This window comes from Mirounga angustirostris, unplaced genomic scaffold, assembly GCF_029215605.1.
Source record: "Mirounga angustirostris isolate CCGP_5_RB_7025 unplaced genomic scaffold, mMirAng1.0.hap1 SCAF_5, whole genome shotgun sequence".
NCBI lineage: Eukaryota > Metazoa > Chordata > Mammalia > Carnivora > Phocidae > Mirounga > Mirounga angustirostris.
In genome coordinates, this window is record NW_026991713.1 from 147952705 (window position 1) to 147970735 (window position 18031).

The 18031-nt window shown below is 46.6% G+C and overlaps 1 protein-coding gene across 1 annotated transcript in view; it reads left to right on the top strand.

The window, feature by feature from the left end:
- Positions 1-1868, top strand: part of ATF7IP2 (activating transcription factor 7 interacting protein 2) — a 69121-nt gene extending 67253 nt beyond the window's left edge. The window contains exon 11 of the mRNA XM_064592536.1: positions 284-1868. Within this exon, the coding sequence (XP_064448606.1) occupies positions 284-697 (414 nt within the window). The 3' untranslated portion in view covers positions 698-1868. The remainder of the gene's footprint in view (positions 1-283) is intronic.
- Positions 1869-18031: the final 16163 nt, after the last annotated feature.

The window sequence follows — 18031 nt, forward strand, 5'->3', positions numbered from 1 at the left end:
TGTTTGGGGACACAATTTGGAAATGAGATGGAATATTTATCCAGAGTGTCTGGGACCTAATCCATTCTGGATTAGTGATATTCCAGAGTGTAGAAATCTTAATGCCAAAAGAAGCTTATGCTTAAAAAGACTGGATCCAGCCCCACATATTCCTGAAACATCCTTTTGTTCTTAAAATTTCGATAAATGGATCAAAGAACCGGAAGTTTATTTAGAACTGCAGTTGAGCACTTTAATCAAACCTGCCAGTCCAGCTTGCTAAACTTTATAAATGTCTTTCTAGGTTCTTGAGTCCTTCGAACACTTGCCACCTCTCCCAGAGCCACCACCACTACTACCTGAACTGGTAGACAAAATCCGAGATACACTTCCTCCCCAGAAGCCTGAACTCAAAGTGAAACGGGTGCTGAGACCCAGGGGCATTGCCCTGACTTGGAACATCACCAAAATCAATCCCAAGTGCGCTCCCGTGGAAAGCTATCACCTCTTCCTCTGCCATGAGAACCCTAACAATAAGTTGATTTGGAAGAAAATTGGAGAAATTAAAGCTTTGCCACTCCCAATGGCCTGTACTTTATCTCAATTTTTAGCTTCCAACAAATACTATTTTACTGTCCAATCAAAAGACATTTTTGGGCGATATGGACCATTTTGTGACATAAAATCTATCCCTGGGTTTTCTGAAAATCTTACCTAAAAGTCTTGAGTAATTCTATATTGTATGGCACTGTTTTTTTTCATATTTGAGTTGTTGGTTTACAATGTTCTCTAACACTGTTTGCCATCTTAAAGGGCCAGTTGAGATTGTGAACCCTTTGTATAGGGACAGTCCTCTTCCCTGTGTTCTAAGAGGCCTCTCGTTTCATGAATTTGTGATTTGCGTTCAGTAAGTACTCCAGCGGCTATGTTCTACAGCCTACACTCTGGCGGACCCGCGTCGCTGAGCAGCGCTGCGCACATGCCACTGCTGACTGGGGGCTGCTGCGCACTTCCATCCGGAGCCCTCGCGTGGAAGCCGCCACCGTTCCGTCTGCTGGCAATCCACGCTTGGTGGTCAGTGCAGGTCGGTGAAAAATCCGCTTTTTAGGAGGCAGGCTCATCCCGGGGGTGCATCTCACCAAGATCTTACGTAAATAAGTGTCTTCTCATTCTGTTCAAAATCTAAGGGCCATTAATTTGCCCGCTCCCTTATTTTTCTTTTTTGGCTATTCAGTTACTTGGGGAAAGAGTCTGGAGGTTTTCCCTAAATCTGTTTGTATATTTATATTTAGATATGTAATAAAATTAGTTAAACATTGTGTGCTATGTACACAAAACGTAGAGTCTCTCTTATAAAAGCATTATCCAACCCACTGTTTCTGCTCCAGAAAATGGAGTTGTCTGCCTTAGGCTTAAGGCTTTCATTTGTTGATTCTTTGGTGCTACTCTCTGTTCATCGCCCAGCTGCCATGGTTCCTCAGAGGAACCCTGAAGGACCCCGAGAGAGGAGTCCCGGGCACACCTGTCTGAGGGGCACAGAAGTGAAGCTGTGGCTAGCACAAGTCGCCCAAGAAGCTCAACGAGCGGGCACACTGGATAAGCGTGAGTCAGGGCCCAGTGCGATGCTGAGAAAACAAACGTAACTATTAGTGTGAAGAACAGTCTGCCCGCCAGAGGCGTTCTTTCCTGGTACGTGATGAATGTTCAGTCCTAGACGCTCTGAGATTTCAAAAATTGAATGAGGAATGGTTTTCTTTGGCATTTTATGAATGTCTTCACATCTTTGGTCATATATAAAGTTTTATTTTTCAGTCTCCTGTGTCTTTTTTTTTTTAAGATTTTATTTATTTGACAGAGAAAGACGCAGCGAGAGAGGGAACACAAGCAGGGGGAGTGGGAGAGGGAGAAGCAGGCTTCCAGCCGAGCAGGGAGCCCGATGCGGGGCTCGATCCCAGGACCCTGGGATCATGATCTGAGCCGAAGGCAGACGCTTAACAACTGAGCCACCCAGGCGCCCCTGTCTCCTGTGTCTTTACCTTCTAAAACATTACTACTGGAAAAGCCAGATTTGGAACTGAATTTGAGGAGATGAGCTGCCCTCTGTGAGACCCGGTTTCAGGCTCAGAGCAATGGTGAGCATCCTGCAGCACAGGACAGGGGCTTCATTTAGGGACCATTACACCCTTGGGGGGTTACGCAGACTAGACATTCATGTACAAGCCAAGCGAAGCCCAAAGGCTTGACACCATAAGCAAGATTTAGGTGTGCATCACCAAAGTGAAACTGCATCCCCAACCAGCACATCTTCTGGAATGTTGGTGGCTGCACAGGGCTTAAGCAAGAGCTTTCAAAATAACAGGAGGAGTGAGGAAGGCTGATAGTAAGCATCTTAGGGCTGGTGACTCAAGAAGCATTAATGTTTCTTGCCTTTTGGAAAGTGCAAGATTCTCAACTGTTATCCATGGCACCAGAAGAGACACAGCCTAAGGACAAGAAAGATCTAGTACACAGTACAGAGGGAAATGGATGCCCTGATTTTAGGCAGAAAGGGTGAAAGCAAAGAGATCTTCCTGTGCCTACTGTTTCTCAAGTGGCCTTCAGCTCAACACGATCCTTACGCCCGAGCAGCATATTTGGATTTCCTTCATGGATAGAAATACCAGGTAGTTGCATCTCTCCCCCGACAGAAATCTCCTACAAGGCCAAAAGATAGGAACTGATGGAATTGGATTTTAGGGCTGCATTATTGGCTTTTTTTTTTAATTCAATTTTACTCCACCCTCTGGATTTGTGGTAATGGGTAATATGTAAAAGTGTCAATCTCTGAATTTCTGTCACCTCAGCCTCTGTAAAGATTGCAGGAAGTTGATTCAATAAGGCTGATCTCAAGGGACACAGCTGTAGATGCTGTTACCAATCACTGGGGCAAGGACCCATGTCAAAGTTCTTTTCCTTTTTTCGATGGAGGGAAATAACGTCTGATCTGTGAAGATAATATTTCTATACTCAAGACTTACAGTTAAGACTATTTCCAACCCAATTCTATTCCCCTGGATTTGGGGGGAGTCTAGTGTGTGCAGTTGGACAGGTTGAATGGAATGGATTCAGGCAAGATAACACAAGAGGCAGAGGATACTTGATTTTTGCAATATAATAGAGTTTTAACTCTTTGGATGCAAGGGAATACTCAGTTTGGGGGAAGGAGCGATCTGTGCGACTGGTGTCCAGAGTGCCTTGAAGAAAGGGTACAGATACAGCACGGGGTGGAAGCCACACATGGGGGTAATTACTCAGGGTCATGGGGTATTTTCTGGCCTGTCTGCAAATGAACCTGATCATCACAGCTTGAGGTCAGCTCCCGTTGGGCAAACCATGCTTCTCTCTCCATGAAAAAGAAATTGTTCCAAGAGAGGGACACCCATCTCTTGCTCACAGATGGGGACCCACAAGTGGCAAGCAGAGATATTTGGGTAATTCAGCAGTAGGATATGGGACTTTGTTTCAGCCAAATGGGCTCTGTATAAAACCAGTTTGGTAAATTTATGGGCAGGGGTTATTCCTCTGAGCAAAACAGAGGCCAGGCATGGGTAGGCTGGGTTATAGCCCAAGACAGAGGAGAAATCCTTAGCAGTTGTGCCAAGAGGTTTATGACATGAAGCTCAGCCAACCCAAAATTGTTTTCACCAATTCATTAAATTTTCCCAGTGAAATATTCATGTATTCATTCATCAAGGAATTATTGAAAATCTGCCATATGCCAGACACCAGGCCAGGGGCTAACATGGAGAACAAGAATAGATACTGTACCAGGGCGCCTGCCTGGCTCAGTCAGTTGAGCGTCTGCCTTCGGCTCAGGTCATGGTCTCAGGGTCCTGGGATTGAGCCCTGCATCGGGCTCCCTGCTCAGCAGGGAGTCTGCTGCTCCCTCTCTCTTTCTGCCCCTCCTCTCAGCTCATGTTCCCTCCCTCTCTCTCGCTCGCTCTCGCTTGCCCTCACTCTCAAATAAATAATAAAATCTTTAAAAAAAAAAAAAAGTAGATACTGTCCCTGCCTTTTTGGAACTGACCTAAGGACATTAACAAGTAAAAAAAACACACAGGATTTTCAGAGAGCGACAATGTGATCCACGAGGAAACTGAGCAGGGAGATATGGTGGAGCATGATGATGAGGCTATGTGAGACAGGCCTGTCATGGAGAGCTTCTTGGAGGGGGAGGCACTTAGGCCTGAAGGATGAGAAGGGGCAAGACATAAGGATGTCAGCTGGAAGGGTTAGTGCCAGGTCAAGGGGTTTAACCCACACTCAAGAAAGTCCTCTAAAGGAACAGGATTTGGGTCTAAGAGGGGATCGCATGGGCCAATGAAATGCAGTGCATGATTCTTAGTGGATCCTGGATTTAGAAAAACAGCTCTAGAGGACATCATTTGGACAACTGGCAAAGTCCCAACTATAGACTATATAGATAATAGTTTTGTGTCCATGTTAAAGATGGACATTTAACTCCATGCCTTGATGTCTGCAATTAACAAATGGTTTAAAATATTTACACACACACAGGAAGGTCAAAGCAAATATGACCGCAATGTTAACAGCTGGTGAATCTAAGTGGAAAGTGTATGGCTGTCATGTTATTCTTGTAACATTTCTGTAGGTTGAAAATTTCAAAATAAAAAGTTGGGGGACAAAACAATGGATCATTGAATTCTTCCAGTCCATGGAGAGTCTGGAAATTCTGATTTAGCTGAGATCTGCAAAACAGGTAGAGCTCACCAGGTTAAGAGCACAGAGAAGAACATTTGCAAGAGGCAGGTGGTTCAGGATAGTTCAGGGAGGCCTACGGAGGTTGGCAGGAGCTAGACCGTGGACAGCCAACTGTAGAGGACCTCGGTCTCCTGCAGCACGGCCTTGCCTCCCTGCTATCGAGAGGGACAGTCTGTCTCTCCATCTCCTTGACTCTGGGCAGGTCTAGGACTGCTTTGACCAATGGAACACAGCAGAAGCGATACTAGGGCGCCTCTCGGAGCTGGCCTGGCAGCGTCTACGTCCTGCTTCTTGGAAGCCAGCCACTGTCTAAAAAGTGCAACGACCCCAAGATCACCTTGTTGCAAGAAGCCCATTCAGGAGACCTTTGAGGACAAGATGTCACATGGTGGCAGAGGGGAGGCCCATGAGTGAGGAAGCCATCTTTGAAGCAGACCCTGGGTTTCAAACGCCCCAGCTGAAGTCATGGGAATCAGACAAACAGTTCAGCTGAGCCCCACTCAAATTCCTGACCCATAGTACAGCAAAACAAAAGCTATCTAAGCCTCTAAATTTGGGGCTTGTTTATGAGGCAGCAGCAAGACCTGGGACAGTTAGACACTGGTAGTCCATGTTAGGAAGTTGGGTCGTTATTGTAGATAATGCTGCTATAAACACAGGGGTGCATGTATCCCTTTGAATTAGTGTTTGTATTTTGGGGGTAAATACCCAGTAGTGCGACTACTGGATCCTAGGTCATTCTATTTTTAACTTTTTTGAGGAACCTCCATACTATCGCAGTATTATTTACAATAGCCGAACTATGGAAACAGCCCAAGTGTCCATCGACTGATGAATGGATAAAGAAGAGGTGGTACAGATATATAGTGGAATATTATTCAGCCATAAAAAGGAATGGAATCTTGCCATTTGCAATGACATGGATGGAGCTACAGAGTAGAGTGCTAAGAGAAATAAATCATCCTGAGAAAGACAAATACCATATGATTTCACTCTCGTGCAATTTAAGAAACAAGTGAGCAAAGGGGGAAAAAAAAGAGACAAATCAAGAAACAGACTCTTCACTATAGAGAACAAACTGATGGTTACTGGAGGGGAGGGGGTGGTGGGATGGGTGATGGGGATGAAGAAGGACACTTGTGATGAGCACTGTGTGATGTACGGAACTGTTGAATCACTATATTGTACACCTGAAACTAATAAACATTGTATGTTAACTATACCAGAATTAAAATAAAAACTTAAAAAAGAAAAGCTGGGTCATTATCTTGGGAGTCATGGAGAGCCAATGAAGATTTCAATCAAGATGGTAATAGGATAAGACAAGGTTGAGGAGATCTCTCTGTTTGCCGTGTAGAAACTAAACTGGAGAATGGGTGAGGGTGGTGGGTAGACCAGGGAACCAGGGTGACTAATTACAAGTCTATTGCAATGGTCAGAACAAGAGGACAGCAGCTGGGCTGGGGTTGTGGAAGTGATGTCCAGGGGCAGGAGAATCAAGAATGCTTTCCAGGGAAACTTTGATGCATATACCAGGCAGACCTCAGGATCCAGTTACTCTGCCCTGAGGCCAGTAAGGAGGGCAGAATAAATGTGCACACAGTCCTTCCTCCAAGAAGAATAACTTGGCAGAGGAAGATGTCAAATGACCATGAAAGAAATCACTGGAATCATTCTCTTCTTTGGGGAGTATCTGATATAAAAAAAAGAACTTTTACCGGGCCAAACCAAATGTTTTGGTTCATAATTGAGATTTTAGTTGAATATAGAGATGTATCTATCCCAGGTCAAGAGCCAAATGTCGAGGGCATTGGCAGGTTTGCATTTCACCTCCTATATTCAAGGTCACAAATTTCTTCCCTAAAAGGCCGGAGCGAACGATTTGGAAAATTGGCCACCAGGTGGCAGTATGCCTCTTCCCCACCTTTCTGAAATTGACATTAAACCTTTTTGTCCTTTTCGTGTTGAAGCCAATTGTCACAACACTACAAAATAATATATTTGAAATATGGTACCAGTGTGGCAAGTTTTTTACCTAATATCTTAGATACATGGTCGTATCTACCTGAAATTAATATAACATTGTATGTTAACTATACCGGAATTAAAATAAAAACTTAAAAAAGAAAAGCTGGGTCACTGCCTCCCAGACCTCCACATTGATTCTGAAGGGGTTCAGAACAAGTCTCCCCAAAAATGCACCCCTTTGCCATGTCGATTATTTTGAGCTGAAGGCAATCCAGACCCAGCAGGCTCAAGAAAAACTTTTACCTCTTCCTTAAACTACCTAGAAGGATTTAGATAGGGGGCCTGGCCCAGAAAGAAAGCTATTTCCAAGAGATAGCTTTTTAATCTGAACGACCCATCTGTACAGCAAGTCAGACATCTAATTACCAAACATTTGCTCTTCTTGTCCTGTGAGTCACCCTCCTCCGTTTTGAAGCCCCAGGACCCTATCTCATTCCTTAGCTCAAGATGACATGTGAGCCTCAGTTGCCTGGGTTGTCCTTGGGTCTCCTTGTCTTTGTGGGGGTCCAGTATATACTCATTAAATTTGTTTTTCTCCTGTTCATCTGTCCTATGTTCATTTGATTATTGGGCCAGTCAAAAAAACAAAACAGAACAAGAACAAACCTAGAAGGACAGAGGAAAAATGCTTTCTTTCTGGCAATTTTCAATTGATTTCGATTTTGAACTTGATTCACAAATTATAACTGGAATTGTCACAGAAGTCAGTAGGCTTTTCAAAAGCCCTTCCCTGACCGTTCTCGATTTCAGAGCTTTAGTTCCACCTAGAAACGAAGCCCTTGCAGGTGGATTTTATCATCTTTCCTCCCCTCGTCCTTCTTCCACCCCCTTGTCACGTTAGCGTTGATTGACATAGATTAAAATCAATACTTTAAGCTGAATCCAACACAGGGGAAGAAGACTCATCTCGGTAAGATTCAAAAGCAACGTTCTCTATGTTGTCTGCCATGAAAATGTGAAGCTTTTCGGGTGGACTCAGTTGAATGTGGCAGATGAATTGCACAGCCTGACTCCCATTATCATCCCCACCTCAGCTCTGCCCCATTCCCACGACCAAAAAAAAGCAAAGCTTTCCAGAACTTTGCAGCAGCATGCAGATACAGATAATGAGAGAGACCTTCAGAGTTGTCAAGCAGAGCAGAACTTAAGGAGCAGGGGGATCTGAGAGAGAGAGACCTACAGTGGCTCACACAATTGTGGGGTCTATAAGGGAAGGCTCAGAAGGGGGCAAAGATAAGATGCACCTGCTTCAGGGAATAAACACCAACAGGATGTTTATTAATAACACCAACAGGCTCCTCGCGGAGCCTAGGAGGGTCTAAGAAAGAAAGTCTGGCTTGCGTTACATGCCACAGGACGCCTGATTGACCTGCCCATCAGATTGCCCACAGGGAGGGAGAGATGATTCTCCAAAAGGAATCTGGGGTATTGATACCAAAGCAAGGGGGACTACAAATTAGCCACCAAAAAAAAGCAATAAATATCCACATGGTTAATAGGTATGTTGACAATCAGCGGACCACGTGTAGAAGAGATTTTCTTTCTTTTTTTTTAATTTCTCAGTTTTGGTCAGACTACCCTGAAGTCCTGCCACCATCCTTCCATCCGAATCCCTGAGAGCTTGCTAAGATGGCAGATTCCCGGGCCCCAGGCCTTGGAGGGACGGACTCAAAAAGCCTAGGGTGCAGCCGAAGAATCTGCAGCTCAGCACACCCTCCCCACTACCCCCAGGGAATTCCAAGGTAGCGAGGCTGCAGATCCTTTAAGAAACCCTTTTCTCCCACCAGCAATTATAAAGACTTTTTCACATACAAGGATACAAACATTAGGCCAAACTGCGGGCGCCATCTGGCCAATCTCACATTTTGCCACATTTTGCCCCATCTTGCCCCCTGGGCCTCTCTGCCTCCCTTGCCAGAAAACCAGCCGAGCAAGATGAAGGCTGGAAGGTGAAGCTGAGTCATCATCCTTCAATAGATATTCTGGTTAGTGTCAACTCACCCAGGGGTGGGGAGGCCTTGCTACGCATATGGAGCAGGCAACTCTTTGGAGCTCCGAGGTCTGCGGTTCATGCCGAAGGCTCCAGATCCCTGCTTGGTGCTCCCAGCAGCCCGTGGCTCCCATTAATCCCCTGGGAAGCTTCCACTCCCCGGCGCCTCTCCTCCCAGAAGGTCCCATCTCCATGGTCAACTCAGCCACCACCTCCTCCAGGAAGCCCCTTCTGATTCATTCAGTCCGGCTCTTCGGGGGCTCTGCCCACTCTGGAGACTTCAGCACTTCTTTGAACCACCCAATTTTTTAATTGTGGTGAAAAATAAAACATAGGAGATCCACCTCCTTAAAGTTTTGAGTGTCCGCTATCCTTCACCATAAGCTTGCTGGTGTGCAGGAGATCTCTAGAACGTTTCAAAGCTGCATGAGCGGAAGTCTGTACCCCTGAACCCCAGGTCCCCCTCTCCCTTCCCCCCGCCCGGCTGCTGGCAACCCACATTCTACTTTTTGTTCCTCTGAGTCCTTGAGGTCAAGTGGTATCAGGTGGTAACAAACTAAAGGCCCATCAACGGTGCCCAACGGATAAAGAAAAGACAGTGTGTACGTGCAATGGGGTATAATTTGGGCGTAAAAAAAGAAGGCATCCGGGCACATGCTGCGCTATGGATGAACCTGGAGGACGTTATGCTAAGTGAAACAAGCCAGTCAAAGAAGGTCAAATACTCTACGATCCCGACTTACTGGATCGCACCTGTTACAACTTGGCCTGGAGACAGGTTTTCCACCCCGGGCTACCCGTTAGGATCACCTGGAGAACTTGAACAACTTCCACACCCAGGCTGCTCCCCAGACCAGTAAATGACCACCTCTGTGGGATCCGGGCTTCAGAAGCATCCCAGGGGGCTCTGGCACGTGGCAAGGGTAAGAACCCGGGATCCGGGGCCGGACAATCTAACTTCAAGCCTTGAATCAACCACGTACTGGGTAGGTGGCCTTGGCAATAATGAGATTAACAGCCCTCACTGAGCACCGGCTGTGTGCCCCCTGCAGTTGCTGCCGCTGCCAATCACATTTTATAGGAAGCAGAGGTCTAGAGAAATCCAGCAGTTGGCTGCCGGGCGCACAGCACCAAACTGCTGGGACCCGATTGGAACAGAGGCGGCCAGCTCAGCAGGGTCATCAGCCCTGGAGAGGCAGGTCTCCTTGGTCCCAGGGAGCTGCTTCCTCATGATCTGGATGTCACACCTTACTCTGAAAAGGGGGGGGGGGGGGGCTTTCAGGATCCTTTCTTCTGGACCAAAGTCCACCCATCCCAGGTTGCCGTGGGAGGACAGAGGATGACAAAGAAGAAGAAGGGAGGTGGCTGCTCTTCAGGCCGAGCTCTGGTCTCCAGCAGCTCCCTCAGCTGTCACCCCCTCCTGGACAAGGCAGCAGGCTGTCCTGGCAATGGAACTTCTCCTTCTGGAAAAAATGAAAAAAATCTGTTACTCAAGGTAACCCCACACCTCCTTTTGCTCGCGTGTGTCCAAGCCCCTGGTGAAATCAGGCTATCAACCTTCTACAAACACGGAGCAATTTCTTCCTGGTTCCTCTTGTCTCTGTTTGTTGCAGCTGATGATAAACACTGAGCAAATGTGCAGTTTCAGCTTGGGGACCAAGAACATCCTGTGCTGTTCTCCCATGGGTTCAGACATGCCAAGGGCCACAGTGCGACAGGCTGTTGTTGGCTTTGCCCTGTTCTCCTGCGAGGATATGAGCAGCGTGGGGCCAGCCACCCTCAGAATTTCCAGCAGTACCCTTGCAGCCTCCCAGAGGATCGCCCGTCACCGTATTTCCTGGATATAAAGCTCCATGGCTGTAGTTCCCATCTGAGGACAATTTTGCTTCCGCTCCCAGGAGACATACGGCAAGGTCTGGAGACCTTTTTCACTGCCACAGTTTGGTGTGTGGGGGAACCATCTACCGGCTTCTACTGGGTGGAAGCCAGGGATGCTGCTAAACATCTGATAAGTGTAAGACAGCCCCCGCAATGGATACTCATCTGGTCCCAAATGTCCGCTGTGCCAACGCTGAGAAACTTTGGTCTATACTAGGGAGCTCTTACAAGTACAGATTTTGAAAGAAAACATTCACAGGTACTTTTCATAACATAGTTATTTAAAGTGACTTCAGGGGCTCCTGGGTGGCTCAGTTGTTGGGCGCCTGCCTTCGGCTCAGGTCATGATGCCAGGGTCCTGGGATCGAGCCCCGCATCGGGCTCCCTGCTCAGCGGGAAGCCTGCTTCTCCCTCTCCCACTCCCCCTGCTTATGTTCCCTCTCTCGCTGTGTCTCTCTGTGTCAAATAAATAAATTTAAAAAAATAAAATAAAGTGACTTCAAAGTGGTTTTGCACCGGAAAGATATTCTTGTCTCATGTAAGAATAGTTAACTTCTATACTGACATCCAGGTGTAAGTGGCAAATCTGTCTCAATGCAGTAATATTCTACCAACTGAAAACAAGACTACAAAAATCACATGGCTAAAAATATGGAAAGAGCCCAGATGTCCATTGACAGAGGAATGGATAAAGAAGATGTGATATATATATATGTATATATATATACTAATGGAATACCACTCAGCTAGCAAAAAAATGAAATCTTGCCATTTGCAACGACGTGGATGGAACCAGAGGGTATTATGTTCAGCGAAATAAGACAATTATCATAGGATCTCACTCATATGTGGAATTTAAGAAACAGAGTTGCATAGGGGAGGGGAGGGAAAAATAAAACGACGAAATCAGAGAGGGAGACAAACCATAAGAGACTCTTAATCATAGGAAACAGACTGAGGGTTGCTGGAGGGGAGGGAGGTGGTGGGAAATGGTAACCGGATGATGGGCATTAAGGAGGGCACGTGATGGAATGAGCGCTGGGTGTTATATAAGACTGATGAATCACTGACCTCTACCTCTGAAACTACTAATACATTATCTATTAATTAATTGAATTTAAATTTTTAAAAAAATCACATGGCTAAAAATTAATAAATCGAGCTAATGAAAATCGGTACATAGCAATGTTCTGGTAGTATAAAGATATAACCGTACGGTAAGGAGCCATAACTCACATTAGCTTTGATCAGCTGTGTCGGATTTGGCTCAACTACAGGTCCAAGAATCTGTCTGCTCCTGGGGCTTTCTTGCTATGTTGTGTGGGCCACTCACCACTAGGAGGTGGGAGTAGTACCTGCTCTTCACTTTCTGGCCGCTGGGCCTCCCGAAGTCCGAAGTCGGTAAAGCAAATGCACTGGAAGCAGGATAATTTTGGGGATACATATTCTTTGGAGGGTGGAGGAGATACTCATCTACATGTTCTAGTGTTTACCTCCAAATGTAAAATTAAAACTCATCTGATTTATGGACCTAGGTCTGATCCCTAAAAAGGATGATCTGCAAACTTTGGGATCATCCGAAAAACCTGAAAGTCCTAAAATTCAGATACTGGCTCAGTTCGGATTTAACAGGTCTGGAATCTGCATTTTCACAAGTAGTCCCTAAATGGTGTGTGCTCTAGGTGGTTCCATTGCCCGCCCCCCCCCCCCCCAAACACACACACACCATTCTCCATTTTATGGCCCCAAACGGAAGTCTGTACTAACAGATTACATGAATGGCCTCAATGCTTTGCTCCTTCCTGCCCTCACCCTCTCTCCCCCATCCCCCGCAAGGTGACTGTATGGTCCTCTCACTGAAGGAAGGAGCTGGTTTCCCCTCCTTTGCACCCGGGTGAGATTTGTAACCTGCTTGGCCAATGCAAGGTGGCAGGAGTGGTATCCCAATTGCAAGCCTAAGAGAATGTATATGTTTCCCCTTGCTCTCCTGCATCTCTGCCATCACCATGGGTCTATACCCGAGCCAGTCTGATCCAGGACGAGAGAGCTACAGAGCAAGGTTGAGTGCCCCAGCCATCTCGCACAAGGCCAGTCTTCATCCGCCAAACCCAGGCTTGGCGCCAAGTCCAGCCAGGACCAGCAGAGCTGCCCAGCCCATCTCCAGCTGAGCCCAGACATATGAGCAACAAATACTTGTGGGTGTGTGTCTCTATGCGTTGTGGTCGTCTGTTAGGCAGTTGTAGCTAGCTCATCCACACCCGTCTTGCAAGGGGCCACCACCAATCAAAGGAGGTGGTTTTGGGGAGAACAGAGACCAAAGGAAATAGCTTTGCCTCCTTGCTGTACTTACCTGCTCTTCTTCTCGCTTTCCCACCAGTAAAAGGAGTGCACGGGTTGCCGTGAGAATCAAATGTAATGATACAATTCATGGGAAGATGCTCTGTAAACCAGAGTTCTGGGCATCTCTGTGAGCACTTAGCGTCCTCCCGCATGTGCGCTATCTCACTGAATCCCCACAACCCTTCGTAACAGCTGATCCTGCGGCCCTGTCCCTTCTGCCCTCAGCTCTCCTAATGCAGATCTTAGCGTCAACATCATGCCAGCAATGAGTCCTCACCTCCCTGAATTGCTGTCTTCCCGTCACCCTATTTCCTTCACGGGCTGTATCCCGATTTGTAATTTCATTTATCTTGCTTGTCGTCTGTTTCTCCTCACTACCATGAAAGCTCCGTGATTGCGAAGGACCTTTCTGTCTGGTCCATCCTTGTGTCTCCAGGCATACCCCAATGTGTGGTGCACAGATGGACCGAGCATTACCCCCATTTTGCAGATCAGGACACGAGGTCTGCAGCGTCTCGGTCGCTTGGCAAAGCCTCTCCACAACTAATTGCTGATTTGGATTAGAACCTGGGCCTGTCTGGTTCTGAGGCCCATGGGTCTTAGGTGGCCTGGCCATGGTTGGTCGCGGAAGGGTTTGGTTGGTCGCGGAAGTCCTGGGCCACGGCCTTGGGTGGGAGCAAGAAATGCAGCGATCAGAAAAGACAAATCAAAGCTCCTGCCTCACGGGCAATGAGTCAGAAACCTCAGCCCCTTAAAAAGCCAGACACGCTCTGTAATTAGCGCCCTCCAGACACCTGCCGGCCATCCGCCTGGGATTACGCAATGCCCGCCTGGGTCTCTGCCGTCCCAGAAGCTTGAGGGGAGATCGTGGTCAGAAGGGGTTGAGAGTATGGGGCGTGGCGGGCTTCCTTAGAGGCTGGAAGCCTCTGATCATACCAGGTGTGGCTACACCAACATACAGGGTTCTGATCTCCTGTTGGATTGGGATGTATCACGAGGCCAGCTTAAAAGAGCAGACTCAGGAAATCCCGATAGGGAGGAACCAAGTGCGTGTGTGAGTTCCCTTACACCAGCAAGGACACTGGTTTAGGGGTTTTTTTATATTGTCATTATGAGGCAAATACCCGCAGTGGTCCCCAGCTAATTTAGGTAGTACCTACAGTCACACCACATAGGGGGAGGTCACTGTCTTCTGATCAAGCAGCTATGGTCCCGATCCTATTTTAACACCTATCCATCTGTTCCGAGCCTCCTTTCTTCCTTGGGAAAGAGCAGTCCTCAAGCTCAAAACCTCCACCAGACAACAGTTTGTACTATATACTTAATAGCATTCTTGTTTTAAATCATACCTAGGTCACTTGGGACAACCGATGCTGATTTTCAACTTACCTGATACTTTCCTTTTGAATAAATGTATTTATGTAAAAAATAGTTGCTTTGACGAAAAATGTTCAGCAAATAATAGTGCAGGCCGTACATGCTTATTAGCAAAGAGCAGTGGGCAAGAAATGGGTCAGTAAAGCTTGGGAAGCACGGGTTTAGCTGTGGGTAAATAGGGAACCGGATTCTGATAGGATGTAGCAGGTATTTGCCATTGGGTTCGACCACCCAGCATTTGAATTTCCTTCCTCTGTTGGGGAATTCCCTTCCTTCTGAGTCTTGGTGGGTTGCAGACCTCACCTCCCATTACAGATGCTGAAAATGCCTGCTGACTGTTTTCCAGCCTCCCTTGCGGCGAGGGCGTGGTCACATGCCCCAGTCATCCCCCATCACAGAGATGCGCCATGCCAGGCTCTGCATCCGAAGGAGTGGGACAGCAGAGAGAGCTACCTTCCGGCTGAGCAATGGGCTGTGTGAGATCAAGTTCACAGCGCAAAGCACCATCTTGCGGTGCCCACAGTGGTCTCCTTGGAAAACCGTTCTCTGGAAGAATCTGAGGCAATCCACAGGGGCTTGGCTGCATACTTCCAAAGCCTGTGCTCTACCTGATTTCCTTTTTACGGAATTCCTGTTCTGTGTAAATCAGCCAGAGTCACTGTGGCGTGCAACTAAGAAGCTTGATGATACTACATGTGGGCACTAGAAGCAACAGACTCTCTACTGTGCAGAGCCGAGGGCAGTGAGGACTCTATTCCAGGCCGAGAAGTGGTGGCCCTTGCATTATTATTGCAAGACATCGGTTTTACGCCAAGGTTTGGCAAGCTCCTCTGTAAAGGGTCAGGTAGCAAATGTATCGGGCTTAGTGGCTAGTATGGTCTCTCTAGCAACCAACTCATCTCTGCCTTTGTTTTTTTGTTTTTAAGATTTCTCTTATTTATTTGAGAGAGAGCCAGCACGAGCTGGGGAAGGGGCAGAGGGAGAGGAGAAGCAGACTCCTTGCTGAGCAGGGAGCCTGAAGCTGGGCTCGATCCCAGGACCCTGGGATCATGACCTGAGCCGAAGGCAGATGCTTAACCGACTGAGCCACCCAGGCGCCTCTCATCTCTGCCTTTAAAAGCAGCCATGAACAATGAGTCATTTAGCGTGTGCGGCTGGGTGCCACTTATCATTTTGTCTACAAAATCAGGTGGTGGACTGGATCAGGCCCATGGACCAAATGTTTACCCCTGGTTTAAACTGTTATCTGCGTCACACCAACCATGTACCTATGGATGCTGTCGTATCAGGAAAAGTTGTAGAAACACACTGGGCTGGTGCCACGGTCAGTTTCCTAGAGTTTTCACGAAGCTCCTTCAAGAAAAAGTCAATCTTGAGCCAAAGGTGGCTCACCTAATGGCAAAAGTGGAAAAAAATACAGCTTTACTGAGATTCTTTCTGCCTGAAGCCCATAATCGAAACTGATGGTGAGTCTAGTGTTTCAGAGATTTGCAGGGATGGACGACTCAAATTCTAAGCCAGGAATTGGCCCACTTGGCCTGTAAAGGGCCAGACAGTAAAGAGTTTAGGTGTTACAGGCCATCTAAGGTCTTTGCTGCATTCTTCTTCATATTTTTTACAACTCTATAAAAACGAAAAAGCGTTCTTAGCTCTTGGGCCGTAAAAAAGCAGGCCTTTGGCCAGCGAGCCTGTTGTGTGCTAAGCCCTGCTCTAAACTACAGGTCAGGGGTGTGGAGGCAGAAAGCCGAGCAGAATGGATGAGATAGCTAGAAAAGAAAGGCCAGGTCCTAGCCTTTTTCACCAAAGGGCCACCAAGCCCAGGGACGTAGCTGGGATTATGACAGCTTAAAGCTATGGCCCCGAGAGACAGAGCCATGAGATGAAGAGACAGGAGTTCTCAAGCTCAAAGATTAGGCTCACCTCACAAAAAGACCATAAGGCAGAACCACCCAGCTATGCTGCTTCTAGAAACTTCGGCCACGGGGTGTTGATTCTCCTTCTGCTCATCCATTTTCCAAAGAGCATCACTTATTACAGATACCCTGTTCTTTTCCCCTGTTACATATTGGGTACGTTGGGAGTATATGACTTAGCTTTCCGTCATAGGTTGCCAGGCCATGAGGAGCCACATCTGGACCTGATAAAGAGGATAATCAATGTCACCAAATGACCCCCGAGCTGGAAGTACTAACTGGTTTTGGCTTCAGGCTGTGTACCTCTTAGGAAGGGGTTAGTTCATTTCATGAATATGTAAGAATCTTAAAAATTCTTATGGAGTTGCATGTGGATGTTGGGCAGCCCAGGGATGGACTGGGGCAGACGCTGTTGGTAGCCTCTTCTCTTCTCTTTTCTAAGAGTGTGCTTCCTAAGTATATCCCTCACTGAAGGAATCAGATGCCCAGCTAAGAGGTCAATGCTAAGCGTGGTAATTTTAATTACCTCTGCCAGTGTTTGGGTTAAGCATGAGAACTGGAAAACTCAGGCCAGGGACATCGGGAAGAGTTTGCCAAAGGGTTCTAGGAAAAGTCTCCTTGTTCCTAAAAACAGACACGCAAAAAGACAGTTCCCTTCTCGTTTGATTAGACCATGGGATGGCAAACGTTTTCTGTAACAGGGGCAGATAGTATTACGGGCTTTGCAGGCCATGCATGTTCTATGGGGACTCTGCCAATGAGACATGAAGGCCGGCAGCATAATATCTAGACAAGAGGGCATTGCCGCGTTCCAATAAAATCTTATTTATGGACACTGAAACTTGAATTTCACGTAATTTTCATGTGTCACCAAGTATTCCTCGTTTCACTTTTTTTTTTTTTTTCAATTGGGACTAAGGTAAGTCTAGACCAGGGCAGAGACTAAGTACCTAACACCTAGCACAAGGCTTATACCATAATACATACACAAATACTTGAATACTTATGACATCCTCATGATGAAGTGACCCCTTTACCATAAATATTAATGCATCATCATTAATGCAACATCAGAGTAGCTAGACATAAAGCATATTAACAGTTCCAAAAGGAGGGATACAGTAATAGAATCAGACTTCAGTACCCCACCGTCAGCAATGGATAGATCATCCAGGCAGAAAATCCATAAGGACACAATGGATTGGAACTAGACTTTAGACCAAGTGGACCAGACAGACATCTACAGACCATTCCCTCCAAGAGCAGCAGAATGCACATTCTTCTCAAGCACGCATGGAGCGTTCTCTGGGATGAATCAGGCTAGGCCACCAAGATTTGGTGAATGAATGAATGACTGGCTTTCTTCCAAATGGAAGAAATCTATAAAATTGAATTCTCTGGGGTGACCACCATCTACCTGCGATGTGGACCAAAAACCAAGCCAAACCAACCAACAAAAAACCCTAGAAACACAAAGAATACAGACAGTAACCCCTGGAGATTTTAGTTTGCAAATCCTATCTAGATGCAAGGGAATGCAGGTTCTCCAACAGATTGCTTTTACTACTTTTGGCATTCCTTAGGTAAAAATTCAATCTCTCTCTCTTCATCCATCCATCTATGTACCTACCTACTGACCTACCTACCTATGTATCTATCATCTCTTTCTTTCTGGCTGAATTTTTCATTTTTTCAGCAGAGTGTGCCATCAGGATAGTCCGATTTTCATCATCACCCAACCCTGTAAAGCAGAAGTCTTTATTAA